Source organism: Amblyomma americanum, chromosome 2 (genome assembly GCF_052857255.1).
Source record: "Amblyomma americanum isolate KBUSLIRL-KWMA chromosome 2, ASM5285725v1, whole genome shotgun sequence".
Taxonomy (NCBI): Eukaryota; Metazoa; Arthropoda; class Arachnida; order Ixodida; family Ixodidae; genus Amblyomma; species Amblyomma americanum.
In genome coordinates, this window is record NC_135498.1 from 64,967,638 (window position 1) to 64,991,698 (window position 24,061).

Consider the following 24,061-nt stretch of genomic DNA (forward strand, 5'->3'; position numbering starts at 1 on the left):
TATCTGCGCTCAACGGTCGTGTCTTCAACGGCAGCCACACTATCCAGAAGAAGGGCGTCTGTATAGGCTCGGGCCTCGCTCCGTTCCTCAGTGACTGTCTACTAGCTTCCATCGACCAGAATTTGCACAAACCCTTACTTGGATCTTCAATGGTACGTGTGTTCTGATATGTTGATGACTTTGTGGTGATTTCTAGATTAAGATGTCGCCACAGCGTTGCAAATCAAGCCAGTGATACCCTCACATTGTTCAGGTCTAATCGAAAACCATTTCAAGTGACGATGGAAGTTCCGGATCATGACGGCATTCGCTTCCTGGACCTGCAGATAAAGATGTGCGACGAATTGGTATGCTGGTGCTACACACGCCGAGCACAAAAAGGTTTTTTATCATACTCATCATCTCGTTAAAAAATAGTAAAACGAGGCGTCGTGACAGCCACCCTCAAAAACGCCATTTCCAGGTCATGTTCCCATCAAATGCAATCTCGCTTCAGAATCCAGATCATGAGTCTGAAAAAGGCCGGCTTTCCAGACCACATCCGGCGGCACTGTAGCGGAGAAGATTCTCGCCGATTTCAGGACAAAAACAACGAGTTCTCTGGATGCAGAAAACTGAAACTTCACGGCGATACCTTATGTGCTCAAGGTATCACATAGCCGGAAAAGCATTGGAGGAAAAGCAGGTGTCAGAGTCATCTTTTCTATCCCAAACAAACTGCAACGCTTGTGTAAAACCGTCAACCGCGAAAGACCTCCACCTGCCGAATGTGAAAAAAATCACGAATCAGCCTATGCGCAGTGCCGCAAAAATGTTGTGTATAAGATAGAGCTTTTCTTTGTGGGCGTTTTTATATTGGTCAAACGGGGCGTTGCCTCAATGATCGCTTAAGTGAGAATAAACGCTCCCTAAAACCACCCCCCAAAAGTAACTTGGTTATACATTGGCTTTCTTGTAAATGTACCCCTTTTTCATCCGTACTACAAAACTGCCTTAACATAAGGACCAACGTACGCGGGAAAACGTGGAATCTCTTTTAATTTCCCGGAGACCTGACAATTGCGTCAGCTAACCTTCCATCACGCTAACACAAAAAGAAATTGACTATCCTAACAGTTAACTTCGGTAATTACGGGGTGCGATTGAGTGCTTTTGTTGTTGTGTGTTTTTTTGACAATCATCACTGATGCTGTTCTATCTGTTGACTGTGCTCCCTTTCGCCTATTTATTGCGTGCGAGCAGTAGAGCCTTTTAGTCGTAACTCAGCGCTGTGTTTGTCTCTTTCTTACTTCCGTCCTTCGTGCGCTGTGCCTTTAGTTTGAACCACGTACCGACTAGCCCAGACAAATACCTTATTGCACTACAGCTCCAATAAGTGCAAAAAACATTTTATTAAAAAAGTGCTCAAGATGAAAACATTTAGGGCACCCTATACGGAAATTATTTACATGAGACTGACTTCGCGATTTGGACAAAGTGTTTACCACCGCTGATTCCTAAACTTGATGTCCTGAAGAATATTCTGCAAACTTGCACGGAGTAAAGAAACCGATGCATAGTGTCCGTTAATATTCTCTTCGCTCCAATGAAGAAACCTTGCTGTTCGATAGAGCATGAAACATACGTCTTAAAGGCAAAGTGGACTCCGCTTTTGCCAGAACTATTGATGCTTTTAAACGCTAATGCTATTTTTTCCGACTTTGAATAAAGATAGCGTTCAGGTGCAGTTCAGTGAACTAATGCCATAAACCTTAATGAAGACCGTTATCAAATTTCTAACTTTAGCTTTGACCAAATCCTGTTGGCTGTCATTTATGATAATCCATAGTTTAAAATTACCTGGATTGAGGCTGGCATAAAACACTCTATTTGTTTGGCTGGCAAAAAGTTTGTCAACTTCATATGCACACTATCCGGCAAACTCCAGATACTTTGTTCATAAGGTAATCTGTAATGAAAACATCTCACAAATAAATATTTAATGTTAAGAATAATCTTGTAATATACGTGTGGGTTCCACTTTTACTCATGAAACTTACGACAGAAGCGATGAAGCATACATTATTTTTTTAAGAAAACTTATACTTCGGGGTGAAAGAATTTAAGGCATTTTTTCGCATATGATCACATTACAGTAAACATAAGAGTTCTCGCAGCGTGCAAGGTACCTTGACATCGTCCGAGATGTCTTCGACCAGGTGCCCTTTGGATGGCGTTTATATGAGCCCCTTTTTGAGCTGTTCCCATGGGCCAGGGCGACAGGTTTATTTCAAAACTCTTAGCATTTTATTGCGCATTTTCAAAATATACATGCCCAGGCTGAAGCAGAACGCTTGTTCTTGTGCTTTAGGATGCAAAATAGATTTTTCGCGTACCGAAATCGTTGTAATCGTAGGCCGACCAGAACGAGTTATGTTTCTAATGCATTCCATGAGTCCTAAGCGCGCGACCTCACAGGAAGTCATCAGGCTGAGCTCATTGACTGACGTCTACTTTGTTATTTACTGCTTTGACTTTACATTGCACTTTGCTAAAATATTCTCTAGCGGACATTACACCTTCAGCTCTTGCCATTGCCATTGGAGTCAAAATTGGAAGCGTGCTTTTTAGCGCTTCCACATAAAATTTACGAACAATGTCTCCTAGCAGAATATATAACCTTCTTCTCGGGATACGCGACATCTGACCCATTCTTAAAGAAGGTCAACAATTCGTCTTCTTAAAGTCATTTAAGTGGAATTTCTTAGTGACATTTTATTGTGTAGTGAGGATTTCTGATGGTGCCTAAGTATCATTTTCAACGTTTGGTGAGATGGCATTAGCAGAAAAAAAGGTGAGCAGTTCAAATTCCTAAACATTTTTTTTCGAAACAACACGTCCAGCAACATACCAGAGCCGCCTATATATATAGCGGTTGGCAGATAATTTGCAGAATTTGTACCTCACACATACAGAATGAGATTCTCTGCCATATTCATCTTAGGACTCGTGTTCGTGAAACAATTCGATTCTGCGTGAGTAACATGCTTTGGGGCACTAATTTTCATTATACTAAAGATATTCGTGTTGATTGACGTTGCATGTACTTTCAAATTAAGCGCATTTGCGCCTATTTGTTCTCCTGCTCCCCAGGAAGTACTCTGCATCGCAACTAAGGTAGTGGCGGCCGCGAATCAGCCACACTCTTTTTACCTGCGACATGCTTATATTGCATTTTCTGCAAAGAGCCACCAAATTTTGATGGAAGGGCTGTTCTCGCTCACATTGCCCTACACAATTGATTTTCTACTGTGCATACTGTTTCACAATCTTTAAAGTTGCTCTCGGAAATTTTCTCACATAAGCTATCTTCTTTTCGAACCCTTTATCTCGAGTGTAGTGCTCTGTATCATGAAAACAGCAGACCTGAGGTCACGTATTATTAGCAAAAGCGAAGACATGCGCAATAATTTTGAAAAACAGAGTTCGTGTCATTATTGCTACCTTTCTTTTGCGGTAGCTGAAATGATGCTTTTCTAAAACTATTCAGTGGGCACTGCAACGGAGGCCCTCATGCCTAGTTGCCAGGGAAAAGCCGGTGATAGCGTTTTGTTTCAGTGTTTAGCTTGGCTTGCACGCACAGAAAAACATCGTATTCAGTTCTGCATTAAACTTCTTTCCTGGTAATTCGTTTCTGACAGATCCAAACCAAGAAAGCTTTAGATTGTGTTGATAATATTTATACAGGAGCAAAGTAGGTGTCTGATAATGGCTATGTGGGGCACAGAAATTATGTTTTAACATTTAATGCACTTGTATGCTTTAAATGCACTTAAATATTATTTTACGTGATACGTCCTCTATGTGTAACCGCACTGTGTTACCTCTGCATGAAAACAGGGTGACTAGAGTAATATTTTTTTTACGTTGCCATATAGGCTGGATACACAGAAAGTGACAGGCCACTAGTTCCGATGTGAATTTAGTGCAAATATTTCTGTCTCTTTTTAGGATGTGAGGAACTACTGTTTATTCTTTTATTGACGATCGCAAGTGATCATCATGGATAATTCTGAAGTGAGAAATTAGATAAAGAAGTGAAATGAGCTTATCAACAACAGCTTTCTCTTATAAGTGTTATTCCAAAGCACGTTATATGTGTGTTTTGTGCCTTGCACTCAAGGAAGAAAATCAATTTAAGTGCCAGCGCATGATTTGTTTTCGTTGATAGTCTATATGATGTGGGGTAAATCTTTCTTCCTGGCTTTTAGCCCTGCAGCCATTGATGCGGATACTAGACGAAACATGTTAGGGTCACTGTTACACAAGTTTGTGGACGTGGTCACAACCGAAGGAACGGTGCAGGCAGACCTAGGGGAGAACCCAAGAAGGAGGTCGGTTTTTAATCACCGAGCCAGGTATAGCCCAAGCGCTCCTTACGCGCCAATGGCTCCTTCGTCGTCGTTCCGGCTAAGCGCAGAGGCCGCGGGGCGAAATGAACCATGTAGAGGAAATTACGAAAAAACCCATGAAAATAGGTGTGCGCTGAAGTATGCATTCCGCGCTACTAGGCAGGCAGAAAAAGTCAAGTCCGCACTAGTGGGAATGTGATAGGATTCCAAAACACAGCGTGAGTAGCGCTCACTCAGGCGAAAAATTTGGCTTTAAAGGCTCCACTTGATAAATTTCAGGCCGCCCTCGCTGATTGCCGATGGTCACAGTTCCGTCTGAAATGACTTCGTAGTTCACGCTGCCGATGCAGCCCAGGGCTTGGTACGGTTCAAAACAGAGATGAAAAAGCTTTTCACGAAGACCCTTGCGGCACAAGGAATTCCACACACATATCTGGTTGCCCAGTTTGTAGTGCGTTCTTTTGTACTCAAGTTTATTGGGCACCCATCGGCGGATTGCTGCTCCCTAATGCGCAAGCTGGCTAACTGATGTGCTTGTCCGCATGGGAGCATCGCGTCCAAATCATGCGGACCTCCCAGCACAGAACAGAGTAAATTCGATAGATTCTAGCATCGCGGTATTTTATGCCAAGGTGGCCTACGGCAGGACCTCGTCCCACATTTTAAGCGCAACGCCTATGTATGCCGAAATCATGCCCTCCAATGTTTTCTCTACCCATTCCCATAGGTCATTTGTTTGTGGATGACATGATGTTGTCGATGGTCTTTATGGCTAATAGTTAAGATATTATGTATAAATGACCTGCAAACGTCTTGCCCAGGGGAGTAATGATGGTCGACGGGCCACATTGTCTGAGAGCAATGTCGTGCATAAAGAAGGGAGCAACTTAAGCGGCAGTATCTCGCACAAGAGGCTTCGTCTTAGCGCAGCGTGATCTGTGGCGACAACAATCCACCTGAGCCAGGTGGAGAATAGAGGACACGGTGCGAGAAGGTTCACGCTTACTTTGTTGAAACCGGCTTTTTTCACGACGCGACTGCCCATGCGCCCATCCCCTGGAGGCGGTGTCGCGAAACACACTCGCTGGGTAAACAAACTGGCGACCTCGGCCGTCTGCAGTCACGCTGATCATTCCATACGACGCATCTAATGATCCTGACGACTTGCGCCACGTATGGCTGAAGCTATCGGTGTGTAAACGGAAGTGGCCTCGGCTTTTTATCGGTTTCCGAGCGCTCAATTCACAAGACCATCCCTTGTCACACGGGCACGCTTAACCGCAGTTTTCACTAACTGTGATCATGGCTCTTCACGCGGAGGATCAATTAAACCCCGGCTACACCGCTAACCAAGGTTGTCGCGAAAGGAGCTGGGCGACCTCGGTTTTGCGTCCTTAACCAACGAGATGGTGGCGTCTGTGGACGTAAAGTGCCCGTCAGCGTCAGAGTGCAAGAAGGGCACGAGCTGGCCCCCGTCAACAACGCATATATTTCGCGCAAAATCTTGTTTCAACAGCAGCACATTAAAATAGGCAGCGTAGAGTGGCATCCTAAGGCGCTTTTATGCAGCCTTCGAGTACTGTCCGACGGCGCAGCAACAGCGTACTGCAGCACTATCCAGCGGTGCTAAATCTACGCATTCGCCTGAAGGTCGAAAAAGGTCCAATCCCTGCCGCATCTACAAAGTAGGCAAGTTCGCAAAGTTCGCCGCATTGTATACCGCGAGCTTACCCCAATGGTGCCGCCTACGCGCGGGGCGGACGACGGCGCCCTGGCAGTGCGCTGCTCCGAGGTCATCGCTGGGCTTAATTTGTTTCAGATAGAGGCCATAGAGGACTGCGATTTTTAATTACCCAATGCTACAATAAATGGCCTACTCATAGCACTGCCTGACTAACACATCTGTTGTTTCTACTTAAAAGAAAGCTTAAAAGAAAGATGCTGGCGTACAGATCGTGTCAGCCGCGCTGCACCGGCGGCAACAGCTACGGGGCTGTGAACGGAAATTAGCTTGTTTCACAGTATTTATTCCTACCCCCAACTCGGTGCAGGTTCGCGAACCTCAATACTTATTAATTCTTCACACTCCTTTATTCCACCTTAGTTACAAGAACAAGAAATTTTAGCACGGTCTTGTGATGCCGGCGCCAGGGCTCCGGCGTATAGCTGTTGGCATGGCGCGGACGGCTCGAGGGAGGTGTTGAATACTGGGTTGTAAAATATTTGCAAAGGCAGGTTCACTCTATCGATCACCGCATCACTTCATTCGTTGCACCCAAGCGGCCGCTGATTGGCGATAGCCGTAGTTAATCTGGATAACCGCTGTTAAGCATAACCGCGGTTAGAATTCCCAATTGACTGGGGTAAGGCGAAGCATGGATCTGTCGGAGCTAAGGCGAGGAAGAACCAGCTCCGACAGCGTTGAGGTGTGACCAGTTTAATTGCGCTGCTCGCGCTGCGGCGGCCTAGCACAGCTTCCTCTTTCTTGTCCGCCGACGGAAGCCATGGCCTGCGAGCCGAGCGCGGCGCGAGGGGAGCTACAGATCAAAGCTGTTCGCAGGCTGGAGGATCAGAGCAGCCTTCTGGAGCCTTCACGTCAAGACTGTGCCGCAATCACTTTGTAACAGCTATGGACGACGTACTGAGGTTGAATACGTGCGCACTTAATGAAGAAACCTTTTACTGGTGGCCATAAAAAAACCTGGATTTCACGTCACACAATTTTCCCCGACGCTTTTTGCTTTTTGAAGCAATGTGGCCAAACGGGCGAGTGCTCTAAGGCGTTTCCAACGCGCGCCTGCCGCGCCTTCGCCACTGACTTCGGAACTCAGGCTTCATTAAGCCCTGCAAATACGCAACGTACTAGGTGTGTCCAAGGACACGCCATCTTCGGCACAAGAAACGGAAGCAAGGCAAACGAAACGTATTCCGCACCAACAACTCCGCACTCAGCTATACGGAGCAGTACTCTCTATCCGGCGCAGTACCCTACCAGTCAGGTTCCAACGGTGTACGCCAGGTGGTGCAACAAAAAAAAATGAAAAAGGCGGATTGTATAAGGTGTGGCTCGATCGTATGTAACATCCTGGCAGGATTGAGCGCGGGTTTTTTTTCGCCGCTGCCATTGCCGACAGGTCCTGCATAACTTTTTGACGCTTGAAGTAAGCTGTGCACAGTAATAATTTTGACGGACTCAAGAAAGGGTGCTTTTAAATCCAGTATGGCAGGAAGTCGAATGTTTATGGCACGCAGAGAGGACATTGTTCTGTAGATCAGGCCGGACGGCTTGAAGGCAAGTTTTCCTAGAGGTAGATCGATTCTTATCAAGTACACCACTTCGGAGGCAGCACTATGACAGCCCACAGGATAGGTAGCGGGGGTACTATAGTGTTCCTCCTTCGGCATGGTCGACGAGCAGCCGCAGGTCGGCGTCAGCGCCCAGTTTTGAAATCGGACGTGCCGACTGCTTCGAGGAAGCTTGAGGAGGAGGTTCGATGGAAGCGCGCAACAGGCTTTCAGCTTCAGTGTGCTTCCGGTCGGAGTTACAGGTAACGGCGGGATCGAATTCCTGCAGACGTAGAGCCCGATGAGTTAACCGGCCGCGACGGTCCTTTAATTGTTTCAGCCATCACAAGTGGTGATGGGTGACGGCAAGAAACGGTCTGCCATAAAGTAGTAGGCGCAACTTAGCGTTGGCTTACATTATAGCCATACTTCTTCAATGGTTGAGTAGTTCTATTCAGTGTGCGAAAGTGTGCTTTTGGTGGTGGCGATTACTTTGTCGACACCGTCCTGCCGCTGAACAAGATCGACACCAAGGCGGACACTGCTCGAATTTGTGCATACCTCGGTGTCGGCATCGTTGTTGAAATGTCCCAGTAACGGGCATGATTTAAGCCCGCTTCGTAACTCGTCGAAGGGCTCCTGCCGTTAGCTGCCCCTTGAAAATGATGTGTCGTTGTGAAGTAGGGGTGCCAGAAGGCCGGCAAGCTGAGCAGTTTTTAATCAAGAGAGGTTAGCAGGATCAGAGGCGCAGAAGCCGTCGGACTGCTTTTTTTGTGGGCGGGAACCGGAAAGGCCGCAAGGACAGCGAGTTTCCAACGGTCAGTTCAGATTCCGTCAGCGCTGACGACGTACCCAAGAATCTTCAAATCTGTGAAAAGGAAGTGGCAGTTTCGTGGTTTCAGGGAGCGTCTGGCAGACTGAATGGCTTCGAGGACAGTTCTGAGACGGTGAAGATCTTCAGTGAACGTTGTCAGAAGAACTATTACATCGTCAAGATAAACAAGTCATGTCGGCTACTTCATACCTTACAGCACAGTGTCTATCATTCTCTGGAAGGTTGCATGAGCGCAATAGAGCCCGAAGGGTACGGCGTGGAATCTGTAGAGCCTCTACGGTGTGACGAAGGCTGTTTTGTCCAAGCAGCGCTCAACTTCAATTTGCCAACATCCACACCTAAGATGAATATTTTAGCGCACAACCATTCGAGGGCGGTGAAGAAAAACAGGAATACACGAGCGATCGTCTTTTGCTGTCTTCCTTCACTGCCTCGTCTGGTTGTGCGCTATATTTTACATTTCATGTTATACCAACAGACCCAAACTGCAACGTTTTTCCACTCCCGAGGTCAACCGGACTGCGATCAGACCGGACTCGCCGAAGCAGACTGAAGAAGTAGTCCATACGTGGCAGTGGATAGACGTATTTCTTTGTCACACTGCTAAGCTTCATGTAGTCGCCGCCGAAGGGAAGTCGGTGCAGGATGGCAGAAGGACAGGAGACGACCACGGACTACTTGACGGTTGGATGGCGCCATTTGATAACATCACTTCGTCTTGGTTTCTGATAGCGTCTGTTTCGCGAAGAGACACGCTATAGGGCCACTGATGGATCTGTGGAGCACTTGCTTGCGTAATAATCAGGTGTTTAAAGAGCGATGTTTGGCGCGCTTTAGCCGACGACGTAAATCACGCACCAAACTGAACCAAAATCTGCAGTTTCCTCTTTTCTGTGGGCGGCAGGCCTGGATGTATGTCGACGTCGTTGACCACATCCGAAGGAACTCTAGGCGTGGTTTCCTCGAAAGCAAAGAATTCGGCCACTTCCTGAACATGATCGACATAAGCTATGTCAGTGCCACTGAACAGACGGCGATGCTCGTTGCAGAAATTGTTGACAATCACCTCTGTCCAACTGCCATGAAGGAAGGCAAGACCTTGTGCCCCAGAAATCCTTAGACTAAGTAAGAGGAATAGGTTTGAAGTTTATTGAGGGAATACAAAGTTCTTGCCCTTGAGGCAGGGCAAAAGGAAGGAACATGTCCTCCTGACTAGGCCTTGGCCTCAGACGCTCGACAACCCATTGTTCCCGATATGACTCGTCGCAGGTAACTCCATCGAGGGTACTGGCGCTTGGTTGCACTGTGATTAGCAGCGCAGACGGGAAACCACTGCGCTCAGGTTTTTCTGCAGCCATTTCGGTGAAAAACGGCACCAAGCGCTTCGGGAGGTCTATAGTGAAACCGTGCTCTGGCAGAACGTCAAACCCAAGGATAATCTCCCGAACGGATTAACCCAAAACTAGAAAAATGGTTACCAATGAGCTGCCTGTATATACAGCATCGTTACCCGGGCCGTACATATACTGAGTGGCGCGAAGACATGTCATCCGCTCGCACGTATGGCTGGCCCTTTCGACTGTGTCATCACTTTTTTAAGTGCCGTCGGAAACAGTCCGCTAAGGATGAAGTAATCCGAAGCTGTATCCATTAAAGCACTAACCTTCTTCGTGTCGACGAGAACAAGGATGTCAAAATAGATGCGGTCTTGACTAGGGCTTGTTAATGTCGGCTGGGAGTGACTCGATCTGTGCACCGGCGGAAGTTGATCTGTGATATGGGTTTTGGTGTCGGGCCAGTCATTCCGGGAGTTGGTGAAAACTGGTAACGTTTTCCACCTAAATCACCACAGAAAAACTCAAGCATGATGGCTCGCAGTCCACTTTGTACGTCGCTGACGATAATGGCAACGTACCACAACGCGTCAGCATCTTCGCTAGAGTTACCTGCGACGACCCACACATCGGGGACACCCTCTTGCTCACTCAGTGATTACGGTGGCCCGAAGTCACGGCTTCCTTTATTACGGTCGGACAGAAGTGCTTGTCCCCAGTTTCTGCAATGAGAATCGTCATCTGTTTCGTGGCACGTCGACCACGTTCAAAAAGTGGCCGAATGCTTTGTTTGCAAGGAAACCAAGCCTAGACTTGCTGCATTCAACGACAGCATAACTTCATGTCTTCCACCTGCCAAAAAGAGAAAACTGCGGGACCTCTAGCTTTATTTAGTTTGTTGTGTGTATCCCACTGTCATTTAGTGCGCCAAGCGTCGATCATTAAACACCGGATTACAACGCATGAAGGGGCTTGCCCCATCCATCAGCAACCGTTTCGTGTCTCTCCACGCGAGTCAAACGCTATACAAAGGCAAGTCAGAGATGATTGCAGCTAGCGTTATCTAACCGTCACACAGTCCTTGGCGTCGCCTGAAGTAAGCTAGAATAACAAAGAGCACTGCGCTTCTGCGTCGCCTACAGGAAGCTGAGCAGTGTGACTGAGGAAGACGTCTGTCCATTGCCGCGTATCGATGACTCCCTCCACCGACTTCGGCGAGCCAGGTACTTCTCTTCGGTTGACATCACAAGTGGTTACTGGAGAATAGAAGTTGATTACAGGGACTGTGAAAAAAACTGCCTTTGTCACAGCTGACTGGTTCTATGAATTCGGCGTCCTTCCTTCGAGCCCTGCTGCGCTCTTGCAACCTTCCAAAGAATAATGGACACTGTGCTCACCGTTATAAAGCGGCAGACATATCTTGTTTATATCGAAACGTTATAATTTCTTCAAGAATGATCACGCAAGATCTGCGGCGCCTCAGAACTGTGCCCGAAGCCGATCCGTCATGGTCTCCCTCAAACTACAAAAGTGTCACTTCGAGCTCACAGAATTGAAGTTTCACCGGCACGTCGTGAGTCCTAACGGAATCCGAGTTGACATTGAGAAGCTTTCTGCCGACGAAGCGTTTCCAGTCCCCGCAAACAAAAAAGCAGTCCGATGGTTTCGGTACCTCACCTCTCCTCCTTCTACCGTCGCTTCATTAAAAACTTCAGTCAGCTCGCCTGCCCTCTGAAGCTGCTGTTCCAGAATTACGCATCATTTTCCTAGGGCAGCGAACAGCAAGCGACATTCGACGAATTGCGACGGCGGCTTGAGTGACCCTCGATACTGGCACATTTCGACGACGAGTTCAGCAACAAGGCGGTGTAACGAAGTAATCGCCAAGGCCAGCCTCGCATTTTCGCGTGCTGAACCGAACTGTTCTACCATCGAAAAGTAATACTTGGTGGTATTATACGCCACCGCTAAGTTCCGCCTATTTCTTTATGGCAGACCGTTTTGTGCCATCACCTATCATCAGACGTTGTTCTGGCTGAAGAATTTAAAGGTCACTTGTGGCCGATTAGCATGTTGGGCACTATGCCTGCAGGAATTCGATTTCGCTGTTGCCTATAACTACGTACGTTAGCACATGGACACTGATAGTCTGTCGAGCACTCGTGGTGAACCTCCTCCACAAGACACCACAGACTACGACAACTTTCTCGGAGCAGTTAGTACGTCCGATCTCATTTCAAGACAGCCCGCCTACGTACAGATGTGGTTCTTCATCTGCCATCTCGAAGATGAGGACCGTACATTACTACTGTACCTAGCTCATGGGCTTTCTGGGCCATCATAAATCAGCCTCCTGATTGGTTCGCTTTACATGAAGAATTCTGCCTCTAGTGTGAAAATTTATCTTCTCGTCGTACCGTATGATCATCGGGATGAAGTCCTCTTTGCCTGCAATAGTGAATCGACTTCCGGTCACCCTCGTTTTTCCCACACTCTACCCTCAGGACGTCATTATTATAACTGGCCACAGTTCAAGCGGGAGGTTAATACCTGCCGGCAATGAAAGAAGCAATAAAAAGCTGAGCTCAATCTTCCCGGAATATAGCAGTCTGGCGTACAAACAGCCTAACGGAATGAGTAGACATAACATCAGAAAGCATGTTTTTCTATATGGAATGCAAGTTGCCCGCTGTTCTGCACTCTTCAAGAAGGGTGATAGGAATTAGGCAATTATCGGCCAAGTATGAATATTTCTAATATTCCAAAGGTATTAGAAAAAAGCTCTTCGCAAACGCATTGCAGAATTTCAGTCCAGACACCACATACTTAGCAATTCGCAATATGAATTTAGAGGGTACCTTTCAACCGAATTCGCTCTAGTAATATGTATATTAAAACAATTTGACCAGAACAGGATAGTGTCAGGCATATTCATTTATTTCACAAAGACTTTTGACCTTATAAATCATCGACATCTCCGGAAGTTACGCTACGGCTTCCGCGGTCATGCAGCATAGATAGACAAATCATATCTAGAATACCGCCGACAAGCTGTCAGTGTTGTTGGCTTCATGTCTCAAACTCTCCCTCTTCGATGCGGTGCTCCGCAAGGAATATACTCAGTCCATTCTTGTTTAATACATGTATTAATGACATCTTCAATGTATTTCCTCTCGCAAAATTTATTATATGCACAGATCATACTAGTATTTTCCTAGGTGGTGAAAATGCCAATTCAAATGCCAACTCTATGCTGAAACACCTTAACACATGGACACAAAAATGCATTTCAAATAAATGTGAAGAAAACAAAACCAGTTCAATGATGTCCTAGGACGATCATATAGCCCACATTGCTTCCAAGTTGTCACAAATAATTGATCTTCTCTATCGCAACCATGAAACCTTACCATCACATGTTATGTTGTTAGTTTATCACTCCTTATTCCACTCCCGCTTGAACTATTGTAGCCTTATCTGAGGGACTACAACACAGAAAATCTGAACAAATTACATGTGTTAAAACAAAAAAGTAAAGCGGATTGTACAGAGATTAGCAGGGTTACATCACACCCGAGAAATATTTTTAGAACACAAAATTATTCCTGTAGCAAAAATATATGACTATCGCCTCCGCCGAACATTTAAACAGAATTTTTTGAATAAAACTGCCTTTATCTAAAATCTTTCTGGCCTGAAAAGGTGCGAACAAAGCTACGAAACAAAAAAATAAGAACATATAGAAACTCAAGCCATTTCGAGCAACATATTGTCTACAAACTTTACAAAACCGGCTTTCACGACTTCTTAATGATCTATTCAGACAAGATACAACACACCAGTATGTCGCATATCAGAAACTCTTGGGCTTAGGTTCTTTCTAAAACTTTCAGTGAATACTTTGTATGCACGGAAATCTCCGTCGTTTTACAGAAAGCTAGTCTTATTCGATGTTATTCCAATGTTTTCTTTTCAAGTGTCTTTTTCATGCCATTGCATTGTGTAAATTGTGAGGATCCTTCGTTCTTCTTTTGCTATGTCATTATGGGTTTATTATTTTATACATACAACCTTTCTTCGTAAATTTCTGAGACTGAGTCCATTAAAAAATGCGTTTAACATTGAAATCATTTGTGCAGCACCCCTTCGAAATAGTCTCCCTTGCAGTCTAAACAAAGCTTCCAACTCTCCGTGAGGTCTTGGAAACAGTCGGAAAACACTTTTTTTGGTAGGGTTGTCAGCTCCTATGTCATGGCGTCTTGAATAGCGTCCACGCTCCCTTTCCTGCGACCTTTCAGGGCTTTCTTCACACGAGGAAACAGGAAAAAATCGCATGGGGAGAGGTCAGGCGAGTATAGCGGACGGGGAAGTACAGTAATGCTGTGCTTGGCGAGAAATTTTGTCACGCTGAGAGCAGTGTGCGGCCTTGCGTTATCGTGGAGAAGGCTCCATTGTACAGGTGCCCATAAGTCAGGGCGACGGCGTCGCTGTGCATCACGCATCTGTTGGATCACGCGGATATAAAACTCCTGATTCACCATACGCACTTGGGGGACGAACTGCTGGTGTATGACACCGCTGGCATCGAAAAAAACTATCACCATCGTCTTTGTTTTGGTCTTCTGTCGCCGCACCTTTCTCGACGCCCGAGAGCTTGTGGTCCGCCATTCGGCGCTCTTCCTCTTTGTTTGAGGATCGTATTGAAAACGCCATGTTTCGTCTTTAGAAATGGTACTGTCGACGAATGCAGCATCCTTCTCTGTCTCGGAGACCAAACCAGTGCTCACTGATGCCCGCGTGTCCTTCTGGCCCTGTGGGAGGGAGTGCGGCGCAAGTCTGGCATTCAGCTTTCGTTTCCCCAAGTTCTCACGCAAAATTTGGTGGCATGTTGTCTTACTATTTTATTCATTTATTCACAACATACTGCTAGCCTTATTGTGGAGGCTTTCGCCGGACCGGGATAAATTACATACACACATAAAAAACGTTTACGGTCAGGTTAGTGCAGGAATGAAAATGCATTAATTGCTTGCAAAATAACTTCAAAACAGGAACAAGGCAATGCAATACAATCCGATAAATCATATGTGCACAGAAAGCAAAATAAAAACAAACATTTCCAAAACAGTGCGCTTATTCCGATTCAAGATTTGACAATCCTTCCAAAAAAAGCATCAAACGAATTACAGGTGACCACATCTTTCGGCAACGCATTCTAACCTCAGATGGCTTGTGGAAAGAACGAAGATTTGAATGTGCCACTATGAAATCTGTACTCGGTAATGTGCTTAGTATGCTTTGTTCTCGAGTTTAATGATTTAGAAAATGACAAGTACTTATTTTGATCTATTTTGAAAGCATCATTTCAAAGTATAAAAAGAAACCTTAGCCGCAAGAATTAGGCCCTATTTTGTATTCTTGGAAGACCAGCTTTGCGTAACAGTGCTGTAGAGGAATCGCTACGGCGGTACTTGTTATAGATGATTCTAATGGCCTTTCGGTGAACGCTTTTTAATTGATCATGCAGTGGTTAGTCGACGGAAACCAACAAATTGTGCTATATTCTAGTACTGAACGAACAAGCGAGGTATACGCTAATAATTTGGTGTCATGTGCAGCAGATGTTAAGGAACGCTTCAACGAATAGAGCGCAGTAAGTGCCTTAGATATTATATACGCAACATGCCTATTCCATTTCAAATCCGATGAGATCAAAATTCCTAAGTGCTTATGTTCTTTAACTTTAGTTTCTGGTTCTCAATGCCATAAGTAAATATTAGAGGATTTTTTTTTCCTGGTTACTGTCATAGAAACAGTTTTATCTAAGTCAAGCGTAATCTGTCACTGTTTGCACCATTCCGAAACTTGCACTAGTGAGTTGTTAAGAATTAATTGATCTTCATAGTTACTCATATCTTTGTAAATGATACAGTCGTCTGCGAACATACGGACCGTAGAGTCGATGTCTGCCATGTCGTTTATGAAGATAAGAAAAAGAAATGGAGCTAATACTGTGCCTTGAGGCACGCCGGACACTACTTCAGCACATCCCGAACGTTGCCCTCCATATTCAACGAACTGGAAGAGAGAGTTATAGCATATTGTTACCGTATTTACGTTACCGTTTACCGTGTTACCACACGTTGGACTTTCCGGTTAGCGCGCCGGCGCCAGAAGACATTTTAGCGTACCATATCTCCTGTAACAAGTTACCGTAAGGCTAAACGAGTGATCATGATGGCAGATGCCTAGCTTTTATTGCAAAAAAAAATACAGATACATTGCAATCATTTCTATGAAGTTCGATGCTACATGCACTTTAATAATCTTTTTTCTCTGCATCTAAAGACGTACCGACTACACTTCAGCTAAAAGCCGACTCAGCGGATTTTCAAATGTGCCGCGAAGATGGACAAATTTGCCTACCCTGGCCAGTAGACGATTTCGCTACGCAGACCACAGTAAGCTTGCATACGCAGCGCTCGTTGCGTTGCGAGCGCTGTAAAAAAGTGCAACTACGAGACCCGTTTGCCGCGCAGCATCATCGCTTCTTTATGTGTTTGGATGTATTCACAGTGGCGCCACCTAACGACAGTAAGTTACAGCGCGCAAACCCAGGGCTGGAGAAACATTTATTTTCTGCAATTACTGGTGAATATAGCGAGATTTTTAGGAGGCTTTTTTTTTTTGCAAGGAAAACTCATGAAAATATAGAAAAATGTTAGGTCGGGCACAAAACTGAATAGCTGCAGTGTAGTCGTTGGTATTTGGCTATGTGCACGACATATTGTTAGGCTTAATTGCCCAAAAATCAGCAAATTATCTCAAAAACATGGCCTAGTTATTACTCAAACCTCAACGTATGAGTTAAGTCGGAAAATTACAAGCGAATGCCTTCATTTATATCTAGAAATGGCGCCGAAGGTCGCGGCAGCGGTGCTGTATTTGGTCCGAAGCGGCCATGCAGTGCGCCGCTATCTTTGTTTACGAGCGAACGCTAACTGTCCGCAACGCTAAGAGATTCCGTAAAGTGCTAGCGTACCGGTAAGTGGCGGCGCATGCGCAGAGTCGCTAGCCGGGCACGGTAAACTGTAATGTAAACAGGTTAACGATATAATTCTGTAATGTCAAAAGCAGCTGACAGCATGCGGACTGTAATGGTGCGGTCTTGCTGTAAGATTTCCCTGATCTAAGTCTCGTTATTTTCATTCCGTGAGGCTGAAGGGCGCCCCTGCCTTGTGTTGTCTTCCACCGACGTTCTCCCCGAAACGAATGTCTTGTGCCAATCGAAATCTTACGCCCGCGATAATGTCTCGTTGCTGTAAGCGTCACAAAGGAGCTCATACGTATGTGTGGCTGAAGAATGGTGAGTTGGGCGAGTTGGATGTAGTTCATTTTGGCGGTAAATTCTGCGCGAAGGAACGAAGGACACAGGAAGGGGACAAAACTAGCGCTGTCTCGCAACTAAGTTTTATTAAGAAGGAACGCAAAAATATATACATACAGTAAAACAAGATAGGTGCTATAGGCACGTATTACAAAGATAGCGAAAAGGGCACTATCATCTCCAAAGTTTAAAAACCCAAATACAATGCGTCAAAGATCAAGAAGGTAATACGTCTTGAGGCATTTAAAAATCCTATCTCACTTTCAAATAACGCGACCGAGGGAGTGCTGACAGAGTTTTGGCTGACACAGAATGTGTGGCTGTCTTACCAAGCTTCACACAGAATTTTATGTTTACACGCTGTTCGAGGTGGACGTCCATTTCTCCACATTCACTCAAAGTAGAATGCGCAGACTAGTGACAACGTATTTTTCTACATGTAGTGCCATCTAGCGGCTGCCAAAGTAATTAACATAAAAAGATTGCACAAAGTACTTTCCTTCCACCTCAAACATGTAATCATACATAATCAGCATGGTTTCATAAAATGTCGTTCTACTACAACTAACCTTGTGACTTTTATGACGTATACATCAGCTAAAGTCCTTCAGAGGAGTCGGGTAGACGCTGTGTACTGTGATTTGAGCAAAGCTTTCGACGTTGTTACTCACTCATTACTTCTTCAAAAGCTTCTGCTGCTTGAGATCGACATTTCAATTGTAGCCCTCTTACGCAACTATCTTCTTGATCGGTCCTGCTTTGTCAGTGTAAATGGACCGACCTCATTTGTTTACACTCCAACCAGCGGAGTTCCTCAGGGCTCGGTATTAGGCCCGCTTCTGTTCTCTGTTTTTATCAATGACGTTTTCTCCGTGGTCAAAAACTCCTCGTTTCTCCTTTATGCGGACGATATAAAAATGTTCAAGGCAATACATACTCTTCATGATTGCTTGTCATTGCAATCGGACATATCCGCCTTCTCTGATTGGTGCTTGAAGAATGGGCTCACTCTCAATTCATCTAAAACCAAGGTTGTCTCATTTACGCGTAAAACGCACAGTCTTCTCTACTCTTATTCTGTGAATGGTAGGCCGCTGCCCAGGGTTGATGAAATTAATGACCTCGGCGTACTTTTCGACCGTAGCCTCAGCTTCTCCTCTCATACAAAACGCATTGCTCTACGGGCTATGCGTACACTCGGCTTCATCTGCAGGCTTTCGAGAGAGTTTCGATCCCAACTCCCTTTCTTAAAGCTCTACCTCTCCATATGCTTGCCGCTTTTGGAATATGCGTCTGTTGTTTGGAGCGGCACTTGCCAGTCGAACTGTGAAAAAATCGACAGAGTTCAGATAAAGTTTTTACGCATATTTCAACATCGGTTTTCTTGCAAAACTTCTAGCTCTCATCCCAGACGGAGTACCTCACTGCAGCTTCCTTCTCTTAGCTGCCGTCGCGTGAGGGCAGATATAATTTTCTTGTATAAACTTCTTCATGGTCACATTCTATGCCCTCAGCTCCTAGCGCGTATCCTTTTGCGTGTACCGCGAAAGAGCATAAGGGAATTCAGACCATTTCAAGTTTCTGCGCTCCTGCACTCCCTCTCCCCTCTGGACAGAATGCAAAAGTTGTTTAATTCTCTTTGTCCTCACCTTGATATATTCGAAAATTCTCTCCCTTCCTTTATATTGAATGTCCGTGACGTTCCACTTTGAGCACTCTTTTTCTCATACATAACTTCCCCTTTCATGCATTTTGTCTTTACTACACTTGTGCGTTTGCACCGGTATTAATTGTACATCACGTGTACTTGTTTTCATTAATATTATTTCTTTAATACTGTGTACTCACGCCTGATTGTCTGTAACGCGTTCACTAATTACATTTCTTATTGTGTATGATTGTATTTCTAGCTTGTATTTCAGAGATCTCTTATTCGTTCATATTAGTATTGCCTTTATTCTTGTTTGTATTTTGATATATGCTGTACTTGGCTGTTATCGGTCGTTCTTGTGTTCATTCTCTTTGTTTATTGTTTTATTAGTTATTTATATGTCTGTTGCCTGTTCTAGCTGTTTTCATTTACCGCTGTTCTCGCTGTTTCCTTGTTCTCGCTTTTTTGTTTCATGCTTGCTGTCGCGCCTAGTTTATGTGTCTTTTTTTTCTATCGCCTTGACTGCTGCATTACCTCCCCTGAGTGTCTTCCTTTGTAGTGAAATAAATGTACATTTTGTGCGTGTGAATGGTGTACCAGCACCAAGACCTTTGGGTTGTTCCTGGGCACCGAAAAAATAAAGATTGATTATTATTATTATTATTATTATTATTATTATTATTATTATTATTATTATTATTATTATTATTATTATTATTATTATTATTATTATTATTATTATTATTATTATTATTATTATTATTATTATTATTATTATTATTATTACGTCGATGTCGAGCATAAAATGTGGGACGACATCATGCTATACGACATCTTCACGTGCAATGCCCCAATTCAGGAAACCACACAGTTTAGTCACTTCCGTCTCGTTTATGTTAGGAAGGTTCACTTTATGCTGGACTCGATGCTTCTGTGCGAGGTTGAGGTGGTCCCACTGGCCGGAGGCGATGTTCAAGAGCAAGCAGAGGAAGCTTGTCAGCTGCCCCGCGTGAACATTAAGGAGCAGCAATCCTTCGATGCCAGACGCTCCAACCTTCGGCACAGGGAAGTTCACTACGAACCGGACCACCAGCTGTGGGTGTGGAAACTTGTGCTCCAAAAGGGGTTTTGAGAAAGGGTCTTCCATCGATATTCCGCACCGTACAAGTCCTGCACTGAATCGGCGGCGTCAACTACGATGTTGTTCCTGATGGAACTGTGACCGTCGGCCATCGACGTCAGTGGCCGGAAATTGTGCATGTGGCGTGCTTGAAGCCTTACTTATCGCGTGACTGAGTGCTGTTCTAGCTGCGCTTTGCAGTGTTATCTTCCAGCAAGCATCACTAATCTTTCTCAACCCCCCAGCTAGCACGAATTGTTGTTGTTGCCGCCTTGGTGATTGTGCAGCTGCATAGCACGGATTGTATACCTGTGTTCATCCTTCTTCTGCTTTTTATTTTCTTCTTCTCTTGAGCATAGCTCATTTCGCATCGAGGCGATGGTTTCGTTTTGCAATGGGGGGGGGGAATACCAAGTGCCTTGCACCGCGAGGCCTCCGCGACTCCATTCTTGGGTTCACCCCTACGTCGAATTTTATTGTCCTTGTTCTGATGGTAACAGGCACTTCGCCCGGTGACTCGTAGTGTATTTCCCCGTTGCGAGGCCGTCATAGACTCTATGTAAGCGCCTTTAAAAGTTTGTGAAGATTTCATTTTCAGCCAAAAGGAATTCAGTTACAGCTCTCTGTTTCGAAATTACCCAAGTTACAGACTTCACAGAAAACAAGCTGAAAGCTGTCATCTTTTCGAAATTGTTAAAAATTCGCGTATTGGCCTGGGAAGGTATAAATATGTTGCGCAGAACGTTTCAAGACCATACATGCAATGCTACGACAGCACATATATATGTTGCATTGCTTACCGAACGCCCTGAATAAGCAGCCGTAAAAAACTAATCTCCTATTGCTGAAGACAAATACAAAGTGAGGAATCGAAACGCTGTGTTGACGGGCGAACAGAGCAATGCAAAGCTTTAAACAGAATACAGAAGCAGAATAATGTGGGGTTTATTACGTGCTACACGTAGATAAGTCCACTGCAGGAATGCATAAGGGCTCATCAATGATTTTATCTGATAAAACCGCAAGGAACAGCCTCAGGTAGGTGTCACTAAAGAAACTTTTCGCGCTCTTTTTTTGTTACGTCGCTTGTTAGCACCCACTTTTTAGCGCTGATTTAGAGTTTACAACATGTAGAAAAATCCTCGCCTGTTCTTGGCGTATCGGTGCAAGGATTTGACATCAGTTTCATTAACCTTCCACTAGCGCCGTAATTACGACGAGAGCTCGGTCTCGTGAATCTAAGAAATTAGGACGTTAGCGTTCGCAAAACTTGAGTTGTACGCAGTTATACACAATGTTGGTGATAACGAGAGCGGTAACAATCAAAAACTTCTGCTGATAAATAGAAAGGGAACAATCGGAAAGCGATACTGAATGCCGAAGTTTCCGGTGTCCGGCTCTAGAAATCAGCATGTAGCATAACAATTTGCTGTATAATCCGTGCTACTTAGATTAGCCCTATAAAGAAATGTATGCGTAATGTTCAGTGTTTTCCACCTTATTCATAAGCAAGTAACACAAGGAACAACAAATGGAAGCTCGTCAGTAAAGAACGTTTATTTTATTTTTTAGATAACCTAAGGGCTTGGAAAGGCATTAATAGGGGGGGGGGGGGTTGTTGAATGCACAATAATGAAAATATTCTCAGTACCGAAGACAGAAAAAGAGGCTAAGTTATGCACCGCAAAAAAAGTAAAAAGATGCAGGACAGCCTTCGCAATAAGATCATACTGCGACAAAATAAGAGAGAGATGAACAGGAAACATTTCGCGGGTCTTTTCGGTAACTTTTTATTCTTTACCATTACGAAAGGGCAACACCTCAGGCAACGTAGCATACAAAATAAGACTATTATAACAGGCCTTGAGTTTCGAACAACAAGTGAAGCGCTTACTTGAAAAGTATGAAAACCGTTGATAGTAGCAATCCTAGGTTGCAATGAATTCCATTGATAGTACAAGACGGAAATACCGGCATTTTTCAGCGTAAGCGAACATTGGCTTCACTTTATAACAATCATCAATCCTAGTCGAGATTTGAAAGGCGGGAAAATAAGTAAACGATAGAATGACGTGTTACTGTGGTTTAAGAGCTGTAAAAATATAGCCTGGCTTATGTTATGCGCATGGCGAGTGAGACACATTGAGGGACATGCCTATATCGCTTCAATGTCTTCGACGCCGTTACTCGCTCCGCTCACATAACCGAAGCCCACGGGGCGAGTTATGCACTCCCGCGAGACTGCAGGGGCTTCAACCTTGACAAGTGAAAAAGTTCGGTCTTTGTGGAGCGGCGACAATTTGCGCTGAGACGTCCAGTCTCGTGGGTCACGTCGCTTATGTGAGTAATAATGACGTAAGGCCCATCGTAGTGCGCCAACACTTTTCGGTGAAGGCCATGTTGCTTCAGCTGTCGCCAAAACCAGACCACATCAGCTGGAGCGCAGGTGACGTGCCGACGGCGCTCATCGTAGCGTTCCATAGAGAGTTCTTACGAAGCTATTGTCCGCAGGCGGGCGATGTGCCACGCTTCCTCGGCAAGGCAGAGCGTCTCGACGAGTAGGGTCTTCATTGGCGGAAAGAGGCAAGATGTTGTTCAGTATGCAGTGCAGTGGCCGAACGCACAGGAAAAAGCGTTATACTCACTCCTCTAATGGGCATGAGTGTTAAATACGTAGATAATGAAATGCATTACGGTGTCCTAGTTCCTGTTATTCAAGGCCACAAACAACGGAAGCATCTAGGTTAGACTTCTGTTGACCCGCTCAGTCAAGCCGCTCGTTTGTGGATGATAAGACGAGAAATGGCGGAAAATTTCTGTGCACACACGCAGGAGCGACTCCATGGCATCAGCAGTGAGCTCACGGCCTAGGTCAATTATTATAACTCGCGGAATTAAATGCCGATTGACGACGTTGCGCAGCAGAAACACCGAGCCTTATACCCAAGGTCCGAAGGGAGGGCAGTCGTTTCACCGTAATTAGTAAGATGTTTGGAATAGACGACGATCCAGCGATTTGCATCGGAAGAATTCTGGATGTGGTCCTTTAAATCTATGCAGTCTTGCTCGAACGGAGTGTGGGAAGGCGTCACTGCCTACAGTGGAGCAGTTCGAGCAGTCACAGGACGTTTGTATCGCTGACATTTTGTAGGCCAAGTCACGTTCTGTTGAGTTGTGGAGCACATTTTCGGCCATACAACAGTCCCTGCGCGCAACGAAGTATTGAAGGCAATCCGCGATAACACTTTGGGTCGTCCTGCTGAATTCTTAACACTGACGACGAAAGGCTTTGTGGAATCACGAGGAAGAACCGTGTGCCCACAGGGAATAGTTCGTTTTCCACAGGAAACCGTCAAGTCGATAAAAGCGACCAGTTACCCCACGATCGCGCACGGTGGCATAGAAGGGCTTGAGACCCAGGTCACTTTGCTGCTGAGCTCGAACGAAATGAACATCCGGGAATTTCGGCGTGTGTAAAGGAATATAATTGTATGAATTGTCTGCTACACACTCCGCGGCGGCAAGCGGAAGCCGGGGAGTGCGGTCGGCGTCAGCGTGTCTTCGACCACTTTGTACACAACAGCGAAGTTATGCTCTTCTAGATGAGCTGGCCAGCGCGCGAGACGACTACAGGGATCTCTAAGGTTGACCAGACAGCATAGAGAGTGCTTTTCAGTTAATATGTTGAATGGAGGTCCGTACAATTACGAGCAAAACCGCTGGACGACGACGGTCACTCCAAGGCATTTCTATTCGGCTAGAGTGTAGTTCCGTTCTGGCTTCTTTAGGGAGCGGTTCACGTATGCAATAAAATGCTCGCGCTTGTAGCAGCGTTATGCCAGAACAGCACCGATGCCAACGCCACTTGAAACCTTGGAGACTTCGGTTGCCGCAGAAGGATCAAAGTGCCGGAGAGTAGGATGTGAGGTCAAAAGGAACTCTAACGAAAGAATGAATTGCACTCAGAAGTCCAGCCAAATGGCGCCTTTGGGTAGCAGACGCGCCAGCGGGCAGGCGATGTCAGCGAAGCGTTGTATAAAACGGCGTAAATAAGAGTA

General features: G+C 45.3%; 1 protein-coding gene across 1 annotated transcript in view; it reads left to right on the plus strand.

The window, feature by feature from the left end:
* The first annotated feature begins 2,936 nt into the window (after positions 1 to 2,936).
* The window catches only part of LOC144118641 (uncharacterized), a 59,162-nt gene continuing 38,037 nt past the window's right edge, over positions 2,937 to 24,061 (plus strand). Inside the window, exon 1 of the mRNA XM_077651518.1 lies at positions 2,937 to 3,014. Coding sequence (XP_077507644.1) covers positions 2,956 to 3,014 — 59 coding nt within the window. The 5' untranslated portion in view covers positions 2,937 to 2,955. The remainder of the gene's footprint in view (positions 3,015 to 24,061) is intronic.